The following is a 15,146-nucleotide window of genomic DNA, read 5'->3' as shown; positions in this document are numbered from 1 at the left end:
ACAGTTGGGCATGAAGGATGGAGCCTGGAAGTGAACAAACTAAGATACAGAAAATGGGTTTAAACCCAAGACTGTTTGAGGGGAAGCAATTAAAGATGTCTGAGCTGGGGTTAGAGGCCAACAGGAGTAAGAAAATTTGTTCTTTGAAAGGGCAACAACTAAGAGATCTCTGTATCTTGAATCGTGGTAGTAGAGACTCCTCTAAGGCCTTGAAAAGGCAAGAGTCAGAAAGGAGCAGTTGGGACAGCAACAGAGAGGAAAGAGGCACAAAGGCCTGCGGAGAGAAGCTGCCAAGGACAAACCCAAATTTTGAGGACCTCACCAGAGAAAGATGATTTAGCCAAAGCCCCAATCCCATAAGCATTGGAGTTGCGTTTCAGCTTGGGGAGGATGGAGGTCGTATCTTCCATGGAGAGCTGAAAAGAGAGACAATATGTAGAAATTATATACAGGAAGGAGAAAAGGAAGTGAATTGAAGTGAGAAATCAGTGTAAGGATGCCAGAAGGTAGGGGGAAGATGAGGAGCAGAAGCAAGCAACAAGAAAAAGAACAAAAGAAGGGAAGCAAAAATTAGAGGCTGTTTAACCAGGACTGGATATTGCATAGCGTTGGGACTGAGTGAGGCAAGGTCAGAGGGAGAGGCAGAAGCAGGCTGTGAGAGGCTCCCCTTTGGTTGCTGCCAGTCCTCCATGGACATGCTGCACTGTTCCCAACTCTTTGTTAGAGATGCAAGACATGGCTGATGGACAATTCAGGGAGTTTACTATGGGGAGTTGACAATGTGATAGGCAAGACCCAGTAACACATCACATATGCATCATACTACAGATATTAATTTTTATATGTTACTTTTGTTTTTTATTTCTTCTCATATGGTCTTAATAAAATGAACGTGACCGTATCAGTGATGTATCCTGTTTCAAGCACCTACAACTACCCGTAAAGAAATGACGTCTATAGTTCTGCTTAATTCCCTTTACTCTCTTCTCTATGTTAGTCCTCAGTCCCTGAATAACAAGGACAAGAAACTATTGGGATAGGCAGCAGTCACAAACATCAACCTAAAACACAGCCCCTCAAGATGAATTCACCAGGCTTCTTCAGAGATCCCAGGCATTGCATACAAGGCATAATTTTCACAAGGGCTAAACAAGCATTGCTTCTGCTCTTCATTTCAACCTCTCTGAAAATCAAGTCCAGCATGTTTCAAACACAAAGATACTCAAAAGTAGTGGCCATGATACTGGAAATTTTAAATTCTGACATGAAGCAAGCATTTGGTCATAGGCACAAACCTCACAAAAGGTGAGTGGCAGTCAAACAGTTGGAGGCAAAGGCAGGCATTGTAAAGATGTTGAACTGCATATAATTCCAGTCAACGGCCAAAATGGGAGAGGTGAGTTTCTCTGGAAAGTGAGTGCAAATGAAGCAGCTAAAGCAACCTGTAACTTTGGATCCAGGAATGTTTGTGTGTAACATGTGAGCTGAAGAAATCAGAAAGCAGGGGAAAAACAATAAAAAATGAGAACACAGCCCTTGTTCCATGAGGCATTTCCTTTGGTGATGAAGCCGGGTGAAGACTGTCCATCTGTGCCCCCACTGGTCATTCCTGCCTGGGTGCTGCTGTGCAGTATCCACCCATTTGCTGCTGTGCTGTGAGCCACCCCATGCATTCAGTCCAGAAAAGAAAGTGAACTGCAGGTCTCTATTGCTATGACGTTGAAGAGCTATGAGGTTGGAAAGCTATGACATGAAGGCAGGAATGAAGGGAAGGGAAGGAAATTCATGAGCCAGATTTGATAACAAAGAAAATCTATGGAATTACACCGAGAAAGAGAAAGAGATGCATTATGAAAGAGCTCCATGGATTCAGAATGGGTTGGAAAATGGGAAGCTGCAAGTTAGGAAACTGTCTTCTACTATCTTTAAGGAAAAATGACTTTGCATACCTTGCTTTCAGCTAGACAGAGGTACAGTGAGGAAAAAACTGACAAATTTCTTCTAGACAGTTGCTGCATGCACCATTATTTTCCTGCACAATTTGTTTCTCTAATTGACCCTAGGCAACAGATCCCAAGCCACAAGTGCCACAATGAAAGGGATGTCAGTAGGGTGAGGGTTAGTTAAAAATACATCCCACTGATATGCAGTGTCCCAAGTGCTTTCAAACCACAGAGAACGAGAAAATGACGGCCATTTAAAAGTTTTGAAAGTATCTGCAATTTTAAAATTATTATACTACCAAAACCGGAGATTCTAATCCTGGTATCATACTCACATTGATACCATCCCAGGAGAAATCTGTCCGTGTTTGCTAAAGAAAGCAAAGAAGGACATCATATTAGTGTAACAAACAAGTTGCAAACAGCCATGCATCTATCTAGTAGTTTGCCATAATCAACAGCCACTACTTTATCTGATATATTAAAAGAACTTGTGTCTTTCAAGCTGGTTTCATTCCCTGCTGTTGATTAGGGTGTCTGTAGGTATCATGGTGTTTAAAGATACAATAGTGAAGAGGATCATACGGAGAGTAGGAGAGGGAAAAACAACCCCTTTTTCATAAGGCTCCCTTTCTAACAGCTCTTTGCTAAATGTTGCAATGCTGGCACCCCTGCGTGGGAGTTGCACCACTTTGAGGCTAACACAAGGAGGAGCTACACTACCTATCTATTTTGAATATAATACAGCCAGTTACAGAATAATTTTCTGCTGAAATTATTTTCTCTTGTAGTATTTCAGTTTGTCCAGTCTGACTCACCTTCCCCTTGCAAACTAGATCCATCTCAGCCATTACAGTTCTAATTCATAGTGATTTCCTTCAGCTGGAAGGAGTCACAGCTCAACATCTTGGTTTTGGGGATGTGGACACTCAGGAAAATTTAGATTAATCAATTACACCTATGGTACCCATTCACATAAATCAAAATGTTCACTGAGGTATAGTTTATGCCCATTGACTTTTAGATCTGTCTTTAACTGAATTTTCCATACAAGGTTGGGCCCCACAATTTCTGCCAGCATTCCATGAAACTCCAAGTTTCTTGAACTTACATTCCAGGCCATCAAGGTATAACAAGGAAATAAAAATAGCTATACATTAGCCTTTTGTAAGGTTTTGCAAATTGCATGTTATTTTTCAATGTTATTTGTGAACATTATTTGTGATTCCTCAAATATTACGTGTTTAACATAGCTTTGATCTTTTTATTAATCATGACTGCACACACTGAACCTTACAGAGCTGAAAATTCAGGTACCTAAGATTGCAGAAGCTGCAATAATTCAGAACAGCAAATTAATCAGCCCTTGAGATACTGCATGGTGAATCAACTGGCAGTGAGTTACTAGTGAATGCATCCCTAAAAATCAAAATGGAGACAAATGTGTTTCTTCAAAAGATTTTATGGCTGTGCTGCAGAATCTGGGACAGACATAGTGCTGGACATTTCAGTGAATCCATTATTCAAGGAATGCAGACTTACAGGCTTGTCAGAACTGCCACAGTATTTTCCATGTTCTGTTCCACTCATGAGTGGTTAAAAGCACTTTCATTTGCAAATTCTTACTCACTATGGATATCGTGAACAGAGTGACTCCACTCTATTCAAGGCAAGCCAAACTGCAGATATGAAAGTCTGATCCTCAGGTGCACACTGGTATTCTGGTCCTCTCCCAGATGACACCTCAATGATGCACAACACCCATTTCTGAACTCAGACAGAACTGAAACTTTCTGATCCCCCTGGGTAAGTGGGTCTGGGACAGGCACTCACCTCAGTGGAAGGTCGATGGAAGCTGCTGCCATGCAGTGAACTGGTGCTGTCCATATTGATTTGGTCCACATCTTTCAGTCCCTTCCAGTCTACTGCAATCACCTCATTTCCTGTGGGAACACATCTAGTCAGGCTTCTGAATGCCACTACAATTTGTTCTAGCAGTCTTAAGCCAACTCAGCTCAGCGTACACAACAGCCTTAAATCAGACCCCCCGATTTTTGTCAGACAACCTGTACATCACCAACTATTGCAATATTCCACACAGTTATCTCTGTAAGACCAGTCATTTGGGTTTTTCTCAAGTATAATATATGCTTGGCTAAAGTACAGCTCCCCAGGAAAAACGCATCCAGTCATGATGTGTGACTGAGAAAGAACCAATTCTTTAAATATTCTGTTCCAATATTAAACCATCATCACTTAAAAAGGCATTTCTCCTTTATAATTTGAATTGGTCTGACATCAACTTAGAGCTGCTGGTGCCCTTACTCTGCCATTCACAGCAAGATTAAAGACCTTTCTAATACCTGCCATTACATTTCAGGAAAGTTATTCATACACTTGCTTTTCTTCTTGACAAACTAAACAGACTGAGATCTTTAGTTTTCTTACTGTAGATCATTTTTCCAGTCCCCTTAATAAATCTGTGTCTCTTTTTAAAGGACATCTCAAATATTTCAGTTCTTTGAAATGTGGACACAACAGTATACACAGTAATGTAAGTAAAACTAAAAATAGCTACTTACTGCCCCTCTTTACATTAACCCATTGTGCCATAACCTCACAGTTCTCACATTCAGGTGTTTGTTCACTCAGATCCCTATGTACTTCGCACAGCTTTCTGGAATTGTCACCCATTCAAAAGCAGAGTCTGTGCCATTTGATTTTAGATGCAATTTAATACAACTTAAAGGATCAGGTAAAATTAAATAATAACATAAAACAGAAATTATAAAATTTAATTAATAAAGATTAAAATTAAGATTATTCAATAAGATCGAATTGCAATAAAAGTGAAACTAAATGCAAAGTAGCACATTTTAAAGAGCCAGCCAAGTAACCAGAACTGCTCTGTGTGACTGCTCTGTCCAGTTAGTGATTTACTCTGCCTTCAGCTTTTGTGCCATCTTCAAACCCTGTTAAAAGTTATTTGCTCCCACGTCATGGAGGAAAGGTTGTACTGTGTTTAAACCTGAGCCTTTTGGAACCTGGTAAGAAATATAGCTCCCAAAATGACCATCTATTCCTGGGATCAATTCAGCAATATCTAGTCTATTTGGAGTACATGCCACTCATGTGAATGGTTCCATTTTCATTAGCTTTTAGCTTTTTATTTACTCTTTATAGTAAATTTCTCCTCCACAGACATATGCAAACCCCCTTGCTCATTCTAGCAGCTCTGGCATATTTACACTGGCTCGTCACTGCTCTTCCCAGATAGAAATCTTCTGATAGGCAAGAGATGCTGTGCTCACCCTACACAGGCCTGCAAGGAGGCATGTAGGCACTCATGAGTGGGAAACCTGAGGCACTCATCAGCTAGAATTCAAAATGAAAAAAAATAATTTGGTCCCTTAAAAAGGCTAAACATGGAGAGATGAAAACCAGCAGAAAGCAAATGCTATTTGAGTTGGTGTCCACTACACCTTCACATCTCATAATTTTCTACTGTGCAAGAAGATCTCCCTTTCTGAAAGAACCAAGGCATATTTTGCCCTTCACACCTGAGGTTATGTTTCAGTTCATGAGGATAATTAAAATCAAGTGCTTTAATAGCATTCCCCATATGCCTCTGACTAGGCTGAGTAAAGAAAGGAAAAAGGACATTCCTGTACTGTATGCTACAAAGGTGAGCACAGAGGTCAGACACAGCCAGACTTCAGGAGGAGGCACAACATGGCTATGAGGAGCATGACAAAGACCACCTTTCAAGGTTGTGATCCTCTTGACTGATTTTCTTGACCAGCACATGCATGCATTTGGCCTTACTGAGCTCAGTTATTTATTTATAATTGTGATTACTATTAACCACGATCAATTCATGAGCTATGAGTGGTAGAGCTGAATTTGTGTTAAATTCTGATCAGATCACTTGGCTCCCATCTGCAGGCACCCCACTTTGCAGGGGATAATGTTAGATTGTGTGGCAGAAGTTCACCTGCGCACCCACAGAGGAGCACAGGGAGACGATGGCAGGAGGGGGATCCCAGCCAGCACCCTGCCGGGCTGCTCCCAGGCCCATCCCAGGAGCCATCAGCCCACCCAAGGCCCATATCCACAAGCCCAGAGGAGCACAGGGCACGATGGCAGGTGGGGACCCAAATTATGGACTCACAAGAAGGGACACCCTGTCCGGGTCCCTCCCAGGGCTGCTCCAAGGACAGCCTCAGTCCCAGGGTTCAGGGGAAAGCCCATCAAGATCAGTCAAGGGGAGAGGCTTTCAGAAGCAGTTTCGTAACTGAGGGGGGCAGTTACTGCCCAGGGGTATGGGACCCATGATGGGATGCAGGAGAAGAGCATTTGAGGATTGCACTAGATTTATCTGATGTGTAGGGGAAGAACCAACAGCAGGGAAAGGGGGGGATCTAGGTAGTTTGGGAAGAAACAAATGTGAGAAAACAGATAAAGGGATAAAAGGGACGGGAAGCATGTAAACAGGTTGCTGATCAGTATGGTTGTCTGGCATGCTCTGCCAGTCAGAGAGGGACCTGGGGGTGTTGACTGACAGCTGGCTGAACATGAGCCAGCAGTGTGCCCAGGTGGACAAGAAGGCCAATGGCATCTTGGCTTTGCATCAGAAAGTGTGGCCAGCAGGGACAGGGAAGGGATCTTACCCCTGGACTCGGCACTGGTGAGGCCACACCTTGATGACCGGGTTCAGTTTTGGGCCCCTCACTCCAAGAAGGACACTGAATGACTCGAGCGTGTCCAGAGAAGGGCAACGAAGCTGGTGCAGGGTCTGGAGCACAGGTCTGATGGGGAGCGGCTGAGGGAACTGGGGGGGTTTAGTCTGGAGAAGCGGAGGCTGAGGGGAAACCTCATGGCCCTCTACAACTCCCTGAAAGGAGGGTGCAGAGAGGGGGGATGAGTCTCTTGAACCAAGGAACAAGTGACAGGACAAGAGGGAATGACCTCAAGCTGCGCCAGGGCAGGGTCAGACTGGCTCTTAGGAAGTATTTCTTTCCAGAAGGGGTTGTTGGGCGTTGGAATGGGCTGCCCAGGGCAGGGGGGGAGTCCCCATCCCTGGAGGGGTTGAAGAGTTGGGTTGACCCAGCGCTGAGGGATCTGGTAGAGTTGAGAACGGTCAGTGTGAGGTTAATGGTTGGACTGGAGGATCTTCAAGGTCTTTTCCAACTGAGATGATTCTGTGATTCTGTGATTATTTTGTGCAGTCTGTCCTGTGTTCTTGTTAAAATCAATTTCTAACTATTTTCTAGCATGAAGGATGCTCTATTCTGGGTGTATGTGTTTCATGATGGAAGTCTAAGTGCCAGGGATCAGAGAGACCAGAGTGAGTGAAATCAGCTGGAGTGAGTGAGGGCATGTGAATGAGCACGTGGCCACTAGACAAAATGAAGGTGAAGTGATCTGAGTGCCAGCTGTGTGCCCTTATGTGCCCCTGAGGGTGAGACCACAGGGTTAGTGGGCTACTAGAAGGATCAGGGGAGTCCCAGCCACTTGTGACAGAGCTCTGTGTGTGTGCATCTGTGAGCGAGGAGTCTGCACCAGCAACTGCAGCGTGGCTGTGGTCTCAGGGGCTGCCAGGTGCCAGGAACTGGGGACGCCGGGATCCAGGGGCAGCTACTGGGCAGACTGAGCAGTCCTGCGACAGGAGGGATCCATGCTGCTCATAGTGGATCTCCATCATGCTCAGATGGAGATGGGAGCAGGATGAGGCTGTTGGCGCTGTTTGTGTGAGGGCTGAGTGTGTCTGTCTGTGTTGATCTGCGTGGCTGGCATGTATGTGCATATATGTATGCAGATGTGTCACCAAAATTGGGTGACAGTTTTGGTGACTCAGGTGGGACACTGCTCGTGAACCTCATGATACTTGGGATTGTGGGACTCCCAGCTGGCACTGAGGGATTCTCAGGGAGAACCTCCAATCCTCAGACCACAGAGCTCAAGTAAGTTCCCTGGGAAAAGGTAAAGGCATTTTATCATTTATGATGGTAAAGGCCTGTCCATAAGACATGGTGAAAACCCTGCAGGATTGGGCTAAGAATAAGGTGCCTTACATAAGGAGGTTTTGAACCTGCTAGGCGAAAGCCTGTGGGATACCTAGGGTTTGGTAAACAGGTTGGTGAGGTACGGAGAATAAGGCTTCTATAGGAGGGGGGAAAAACTCAACATCAGAGGAAGAAGGAATTCCCAAACAATCTCCCTTAGGATGTATTTTAAAGCACTGAAAAAAGGTGGGAGGGAATCTACTTAGTCATAGGCAGTTTAAGGAATATTGTAATCATTGGTGACCTATGTACATTCTCGATGATGGGGAAAAATGGCCAAAAAATGGAACTTTAAAATATAATACCACGTTGCAATTGATGTTGTTTTGTAGGAGAGAAGAAAAATGGGATGAGGTACTATATGTTGATCTTTTTTTCTCTTTATGAAATTAGCTGGAGTGGCAAAGACAGTGTGGGTTAAAATCACCTGACCCCATGGCATTAGCACAAGAAAAAGTAAACAGGAAAGGACATTTACAGAGGTGTTGTTCTGCATGTAGTATTGGAAAGAGATGTTTAAAGTGTGAGAAAGAAGAAGATGATGATTTAGAATTGGTAATAATGCCAAGACAGAGGTTTGGGAATGGCCTGAATGATAACGAACAGTTAGAAGAAGCAGGAGTCAGGAGAGCTTGGGAGGAGCAGAATGACGAAGGACAGGAGGAATTTAGCCCAGTAGTGGGAAGGACGCAGGGCAGACAGGGGGAAATAATACAGGCTCCACTCCGGCAGGGAACTGGTAATGGCTAAAATTCCATTTTCCATGACGGATTTAAGATCATGGAAGGGGATGGCAGGGATTTATAGGGAGGATTCAGATAAGGTGGCAAACATGTTCAAGACTATAATCAGAACTCAAAATCCTGATTGGAATTACTTACAAGTAATATTAGATATGTTGTTAGTACAGAGAAAAGAATGGTGTTAAATACTGCCAGAAAACAAGAAGGGGCACATGCTAATGGAGACCTGCAGGGACCTGTAGACCAGAACTTGCCCACTGTGGACAGAAATTGGGATCCAAACCGGGAGGGACCCTGGGAATTATTAAGAAGGTATCAAAGGTGGATATTATTTGGAATAAGACATGCTATGACCAAAGCAATAAATTGGTCTAAATTGTACGAAGTGAAACAAGATTCAAATGAATCCCCAACTGCCTTTATGGAAAGGTTAAAATTAACAGCTAGAAAATATAACAGTTTGGATCCTGAGAATCCTGAGGAGGCGGTTCAGTTAGCCTCCATTTTTATGGGTCAATCCACACCAGATATAAGAAAGAAACTTCAAAAATTGGAAGAGGCAGATTCTAGAAATTTGGAAAAAATGATGGATGTAGCATGGAAAGTTTTAATAATAGAGAAAAGGAGAAAGAAACAAGGCAGATTAGAAGGGAAAATAACAGATGTGAGACTGATTGCAGCCCTCACTGGGGTTTCTGGAGGAGGATTTCGAGGAAGAGGAAGGGAGTACAGAGGAACTGGAAGAGGTAGGGCAATAGGAAGATTACCCCCTTTTGTACAGTCTCGGCTTGCAGAAGATCAATGTGCAATTTGTAAGGAAAGAGGACCTTGGAAAAAGGACTGCCTTCAAGCAGGGAATTTAGATCCGACCTTGCAAGCTGTTAAACTGATGACCTTAGATGAAGAATCATGAAGGAGACTGGGGGCATCATCCTCAGCTGAGCCCCGGGCTACATTAAAGCTGGGGAATGATGAAATTGAATTTTTAGTAGATACAGGAGCCACATATTCAGTTCTTAATACTTGTAAAGGAAATTTTAGCCAAACATCAGTAAACATTGTTGGTGCAACATGTAAAGTGGAAAAGCGGCTTTTCCTCCAACCATTAAAATTTAAAGTTGGCAAACAATGGGTAACCTATCAATTTTTATATATGCCAGATTGACCAATTCCCTTAATGGGGAGAGATCTTTTTTTGGAAGCTCAGATTACATTTAAAGATGGAGAAATACAATTACTAATTCCAGAATCAAAATACAATTACTAATTCCAGAAACAAGAACTTCTATATTGCAGGACAAGAAAACAGAAGAGATTCCCAAGGAAGTAGAGAATGCAGTGATACCACTGGTATGGGCAAGTGGAATTCCAGGATGATCCAAAATTGCAGAGCTTACAGGCTGACTTTAAAATATAGAGCTAAACCGGTAAGACAAAAACAATACCCTATTAAATGGGAGGCAAGGAAGGGATTGGAGGAATTGATTACAAAATTCTTAAATTATGGATTGCTAAGAAAGCGCGAACCAGAATATAACACTCTGATACTACCAGTAAAAAACCAAAACAATAAAGAACATAGATTAGTTCAAGATTTAAGGGCTATAAATCAAATTGTTCAAGATATTCACCCAGTAGTATGGTAACATCTTTAAAGGAAAGGCATAAGTGGTTTACTGTACTTGATCTTAAGGATGCTTTCTTCTCCATACCTCTAGATATAGACAGCCAGGCAATATTTGCCTTTGAGTGGGAAAGTCCCACCTCAGGATGAAAGACACAACTTACTTGGACAGTGTTACCTCAAGGGTTTAAAAACAGTCCAATGACATTTGGCAATCAGTTGGCAAAGGAATTGGAATTATGGAGGAAGAGAAATCCTGAAGGAATAATACTGCAATATGTAGATGATGTCCTATTAGAGGCAGAGATGCAAGGGGAATGTTTACAAATGACTATAAGTCTACTGAACTTTCTAGGACAAGAAGGATACCGTGTATCAAAGAACAAAGCTCAGATAAAGAAACAGACTGTGACTTATTTAGGATTTGAAATTTCACAAGGACGATGGAGATTGGGGGCTGACAGGAAGGATACAATTTGCCAAACTCCAGAGCCCAGAACCATACGGGAGCTAAGACCATTTTTGGGTATGGTTGGGTGGTGCAGACTGTGGATCCTCAACTATGGATTTCTGGTGAAACCCCTTTATGAAGTTCTGAAAGAATCAAAGGAGAATCATCTATTATGGACTCCCAAATGTTGGGTGGCTTTCAAAAATTTAAAGAAAGCACTGATGTCAGCACCTGCGCTAGGATTGCCTGATTTGTCGAAATGCTTTGAACTTTTTGTACATGAATGGCAACATCTTGCCCTGGGTGTATTGGCTCAAAGACTGGGAACTTGGAGAAGGGCTGTTGGATATTTCTCCAAACAACTAGGCAATGTAAGTAAGGGATGGCCAGGATGCCTGCGTGCTGTGGCTGCAACTGTCCTTTTGATCCAAGAAGCCAGAAAGTTGACAATAGGACAAAAGATCACTGTCTATGTTCCGCATATGGTGATTTCTGTTTTGGAGCAAAAGGGGGGACCCTGGCTGTCGCCAAGTCGTATGCTCAAATATCAAGTTATCTGGTTGGAACAAGATGATGGTGATCTCAAGACCACTATGGCAATCAACCCAGCAATGTTTTTAAATTCAGAAGCAAAAGATCTTGAGCCCTTATACCATGACTGCCTGCAAACAATTGAACATGTGTACTTGAGCAGACAAGATTAAAAGGATGGACCATTAACCAACTCTGACTTGGAATTGTTCACAGATGGAAGTAGCCTTGTTCGAGATGGGAAATGAATAGCTGGATATGCAGTGGTTACAACTACCCAGGTAATGGAAGTGAAGGCCTTGCCTGATAAGACATCGGCCCAAAAAGTGGAGTTGGTGGCATTAAGACAAGTTTTGAAAACAGCTGAAGAGAAGAGAGTCAACATATGGACTGATTCAAAGTATGCACGTGGAATAGTTCACGCCCATGGGGCTATCTGGAAAGAAAGGGGATTATTGTCAGCCCAAGGATCTCCCACTAAATACAAGGAAGAAATTCTTCAGCTGCTCCAAGATATTCAGAGACCTAAGGAGGTGGCTATAATGCACTGTAAAGCACATCAATTTGGACAAACCACAATAAATGTAGGCAACAGGTTAGCTGATAAAGCTGCTAAAGAGGTGGCTGAACAAAGCATCTTTGCATTAGTACCAGTAAAGCAGATCAGACTCCTGAATCTGATACCTAAGTATAGTGAGAGAGATCAACAATGGGCGTCATTGTTGAAAGCACCTCCAAATGAGGCAGGTTGGCTGATAACTCCCTGTTGTTACACCACAGATTATGACTGAAATTGTAAAACAAAAACATGAGGAAACTCATTGGGTAGTGAAGCTATGATTTCCAGTCTTCAAAATTTAATTATATGGGTAGGAATGACAGGAATAATAAAGTCTATAATGGTGAAATGCTGTATTTGCTTGAAAAACAATCCTTTAAATAAGAGAGAACTTCTCCAAGGAACTATTAAACATGTAAATTCTCCCAGTGATTATTGGCAAATTGATTTTTCTGAATTGCCAAGGCAAAATGGTTATAAATATCTTTTGGTCCTAGTTGATACTTTTTCAGGATGGCTGGAGGCTTTTCCCTGTCGCAGCAACAAGGCTAGGGAAGCGACCAAACTATTGCTTAAGGAAATAATACAAAGGTTTGGAATACCCATTGGAATATCTTCTGACTGAGGCCCACATTTTGTGGCAGATATCGCCCAGCAGTTAAGTAAAATCCTTGGCATCAAATGGGATTTACATACTCCATGGAGGCCTCAGTCAAGTAGGAAGGTAGAGAGAATGAATCAAACTCTAAAGTGACAAACTAGTAAAATATGCCAAGAAACCTCCCTAAAGTGGGTTCAAGCCCTCCCATTAGCCTTATTGAGAATTAGAATACAACCAAAATCTGCAACCAAATACAACCAAACCAAAGTTAGTCCTTATGAAATATTGTATGAAAAACCATACCAGACACCAGTAATCCCAGGACAAATGGACACAGAGAGAAATGCGGATTTTAAATTGTATTTAATTTCTTTACGGAAAACCCTTGCAGCTCTTCGGTGATATATAGTTTTGACTGGACCTTTAGCATTAGACACTCCAGTGCACTAATTTCAACTGGGAAATTAGGTCTACATTGAAACTAGACCTCAGAACCCTTGCAAGAGAAGTTGAAAGGTCCATATCAGGTGCTGTTGACTACATATACTGCTGTCAAGGTGCAAGGATTGGAACCTTGGATACATTATACCAGAGTGAAAAAGGCACCTTCAGAAGTTTGGAAGTCTGATAAAACTGGACTGTTGAAACTGAAAATTTATAAGGAAAAGACTTAAGTTGAATATACTGTACTTGGGGAAATAACTACGGGAAACTTATAGTTTTAGGATTATTATTGGGTATTCTGTATGGAATAATTATTCTATTGTTTATCATATGCTTTAAATTGTTTAATAAAAAATTAACATTTCAGAGGAAGAGACCAAGGAAGCAAGAATTAAAAATCTTATGAGACTGTTGTATAAAATAATGTAAAATTGTGAGCCACAACATGAGGAAAATAACCTTAGACTATATATTGATTTTTTTGTGCATTAATGAATTTGTTAGAAAATAATTTGATCTTGCAGTTAATACAACGGTTTGCAAAGGTACAAAATTTGACCTCCGTTACAGCTTGTTTTCCGATACCAAAATCAGCCAATGATCCTGTTCCATGGAGAATCCTCACCATGGATTTAACGATAGCATGGGAGAAGATGTGAAAAGGAAACTTAAGCAAATTAACCTGGATAGGGACAGAAGGAAATTATTCCTTAAATGTTAATAGAAGAAATGAAACTGCCTTTGGGTGTAACATTACAAAACCTGACACCTCTTGGATAAAGGAACTTATATACCATCCATCTGGAGAGGCCTGTACTAATACCCCATGGGGCTGCCAACTCCCAAGGGTTTGGCAAAAACCCCCAAAAGAAACTTGGGATCATATTCAAAATGTAGGATGGTGTTCAGAGTTTGAAGGAACACTTAGGCCTTTAACAGACCCTCCTCGAGTAAGTGCAATTTATGACAATTTGGAACAAGCTCAGCAAAAAGATAGAACGATACACCCTAAATGGAACTGTACAAAAAAATATAACTGCAATTCATCAGATGCAGAAATTCAATGTCTCTACCCAGCAGTCAAGGCTCTAAGATGGGGATGCACCTGTAGAAATTATAGAAATTCTCTAAATGATACTTGGTCGCATTTGAATAATGATAGGAGAACATGGCCAGGGATCGACTGTGTCAGGGGACAAATAAAAGTTTAGGAATGACAGTATGGGTAAGCAGTGATGGAAGATGGAATACCCATATGCCAGTGAAAAGTCAAAACAAACAATGGACTTTACAATTATTAACATTATGCCCTCTTTGGAGAAGGTCACCACTGCGACCTTCATAGTGGACTCGAGTAAAAAGAGAAGAGGACACCTGGCAATCCCCAAGTACTGGAACCACAGTAGGATGGGTGTTAGAATCAAGCTTTTTACCAGGAATATCAGCACTACAAAACAAATTTATGTTGCATAATCTTTCAATACAAGTAGCAATATTGGCAAATGCTACTCACACAGGATTGGCTGAATTGAATACTCAGGTTCAGGCAAGCAGTAAGATGGCATTATGGAACAGATTGGCCTTGGATTTATTGTTACTTAAGGAACACGGGGTATGTCAATACTTAGGATTAATAAATGACCCCTGCTGCATCCATATACCAAATGTGACAAAGAATTTAAATCTACAATTGTATAGGATCAAAAATGTGGCACAAAGTAGTAAAGAATTATGAACTGGATTAGAAAATTCATGGTTAAGCAAAATCCTCCATGGACTAGGATTCTCCCTAACAGGGTGGCTAGCAAGCCTTTTGGAAACTCTTATTGTCATCATAATAGTAATTATGATTGTATGTATAGCTATTAGTTGGGTAAAATGAATGCTTTTAAAAATTATGTAAAGGAATCTATAAAAAGTAGACTCTTTACAATAAAAAGGGGGGAATGAGTGCTGGATAAGAAATGTTTAGGTAAAATCAAATTTTAAAGTTGCTATATGTTAGCAACTTCTGTATAATCTTAAACTAAAGTAATCATTAACTGGTGATCTATTTGTAGAATGATTCTGTAACAAACACCATTGTGTAGGTGCCTGCTAGAAAACAATTTATTACCACACTGATCAGAATGTTTTTGAGGACACATTGTAAAGAAGCCTTGAAGCATGTTAAAAGTGCAATTCA

The 15,146-nt window shown here is 41.6% G+C and overlaps 1 protein-coding gene across 6 annotated transcripts in view; it reads right to left on the bottom strand.

Annotated features, from left to right (window-relative positions):
* The window catches only part of FAM131B (family with sequence similarity 131 member B), a 59,208-nt gene that overhangs the window by 9,249 nt on the left and 34,813 nt on the right, over positions 1 to 15,146 (bottom strand). For 4 of the 6 annotated variants that reach the window (XR_012626982.1, XR_012626981.1, XM_074855246.1 and 1 more), the window contains exons 2-4: positions 3,777 to 3,886; positions 2,279 to 2,314; positions 327 to 416 (exon numbers count right to left, since the gene is read on the bottom strand). Coding sequence is in view for 3 of the 6 variants with exons in the window: in XM_074855222.1 (XP_074711323.1) it covers positions 327 to 416; positions 2,279 to 2,314; positions 3,777 to 3,886 (236 nt within the window). In the remaining 3 variants the exon portion in view is untranslated. Of the gene's footprint in view, positions 1 to 322; positions 417 to 2,278; positions 2,315 to 3,776; positions 3,887 to 15,146 lie in introns of those variants that run through there. The other 2 variants (XM_074855239.1, XM_074855255.1) reach the window with 2 other exon arrangements.

The sequence above is a fragment of the Strix uralensis genome, chromosome 2 (genome assembly GCF_047716275.1).
Source record: "Strix uralensis isolate ZFMK-TIS-50842 chromosome 2, bStrUra1, whole genome shotgun sequence".
NCBI classification, from domain to species: domain Eukaryota; kingdom Metazoa; phylum Chordata; class Aves; order Strigiformes; family Strigidae; genus Strix; species Strix uralensis.
This window is presented reverse-complemented; position numbering and strand designations above follow the sequence as displayed.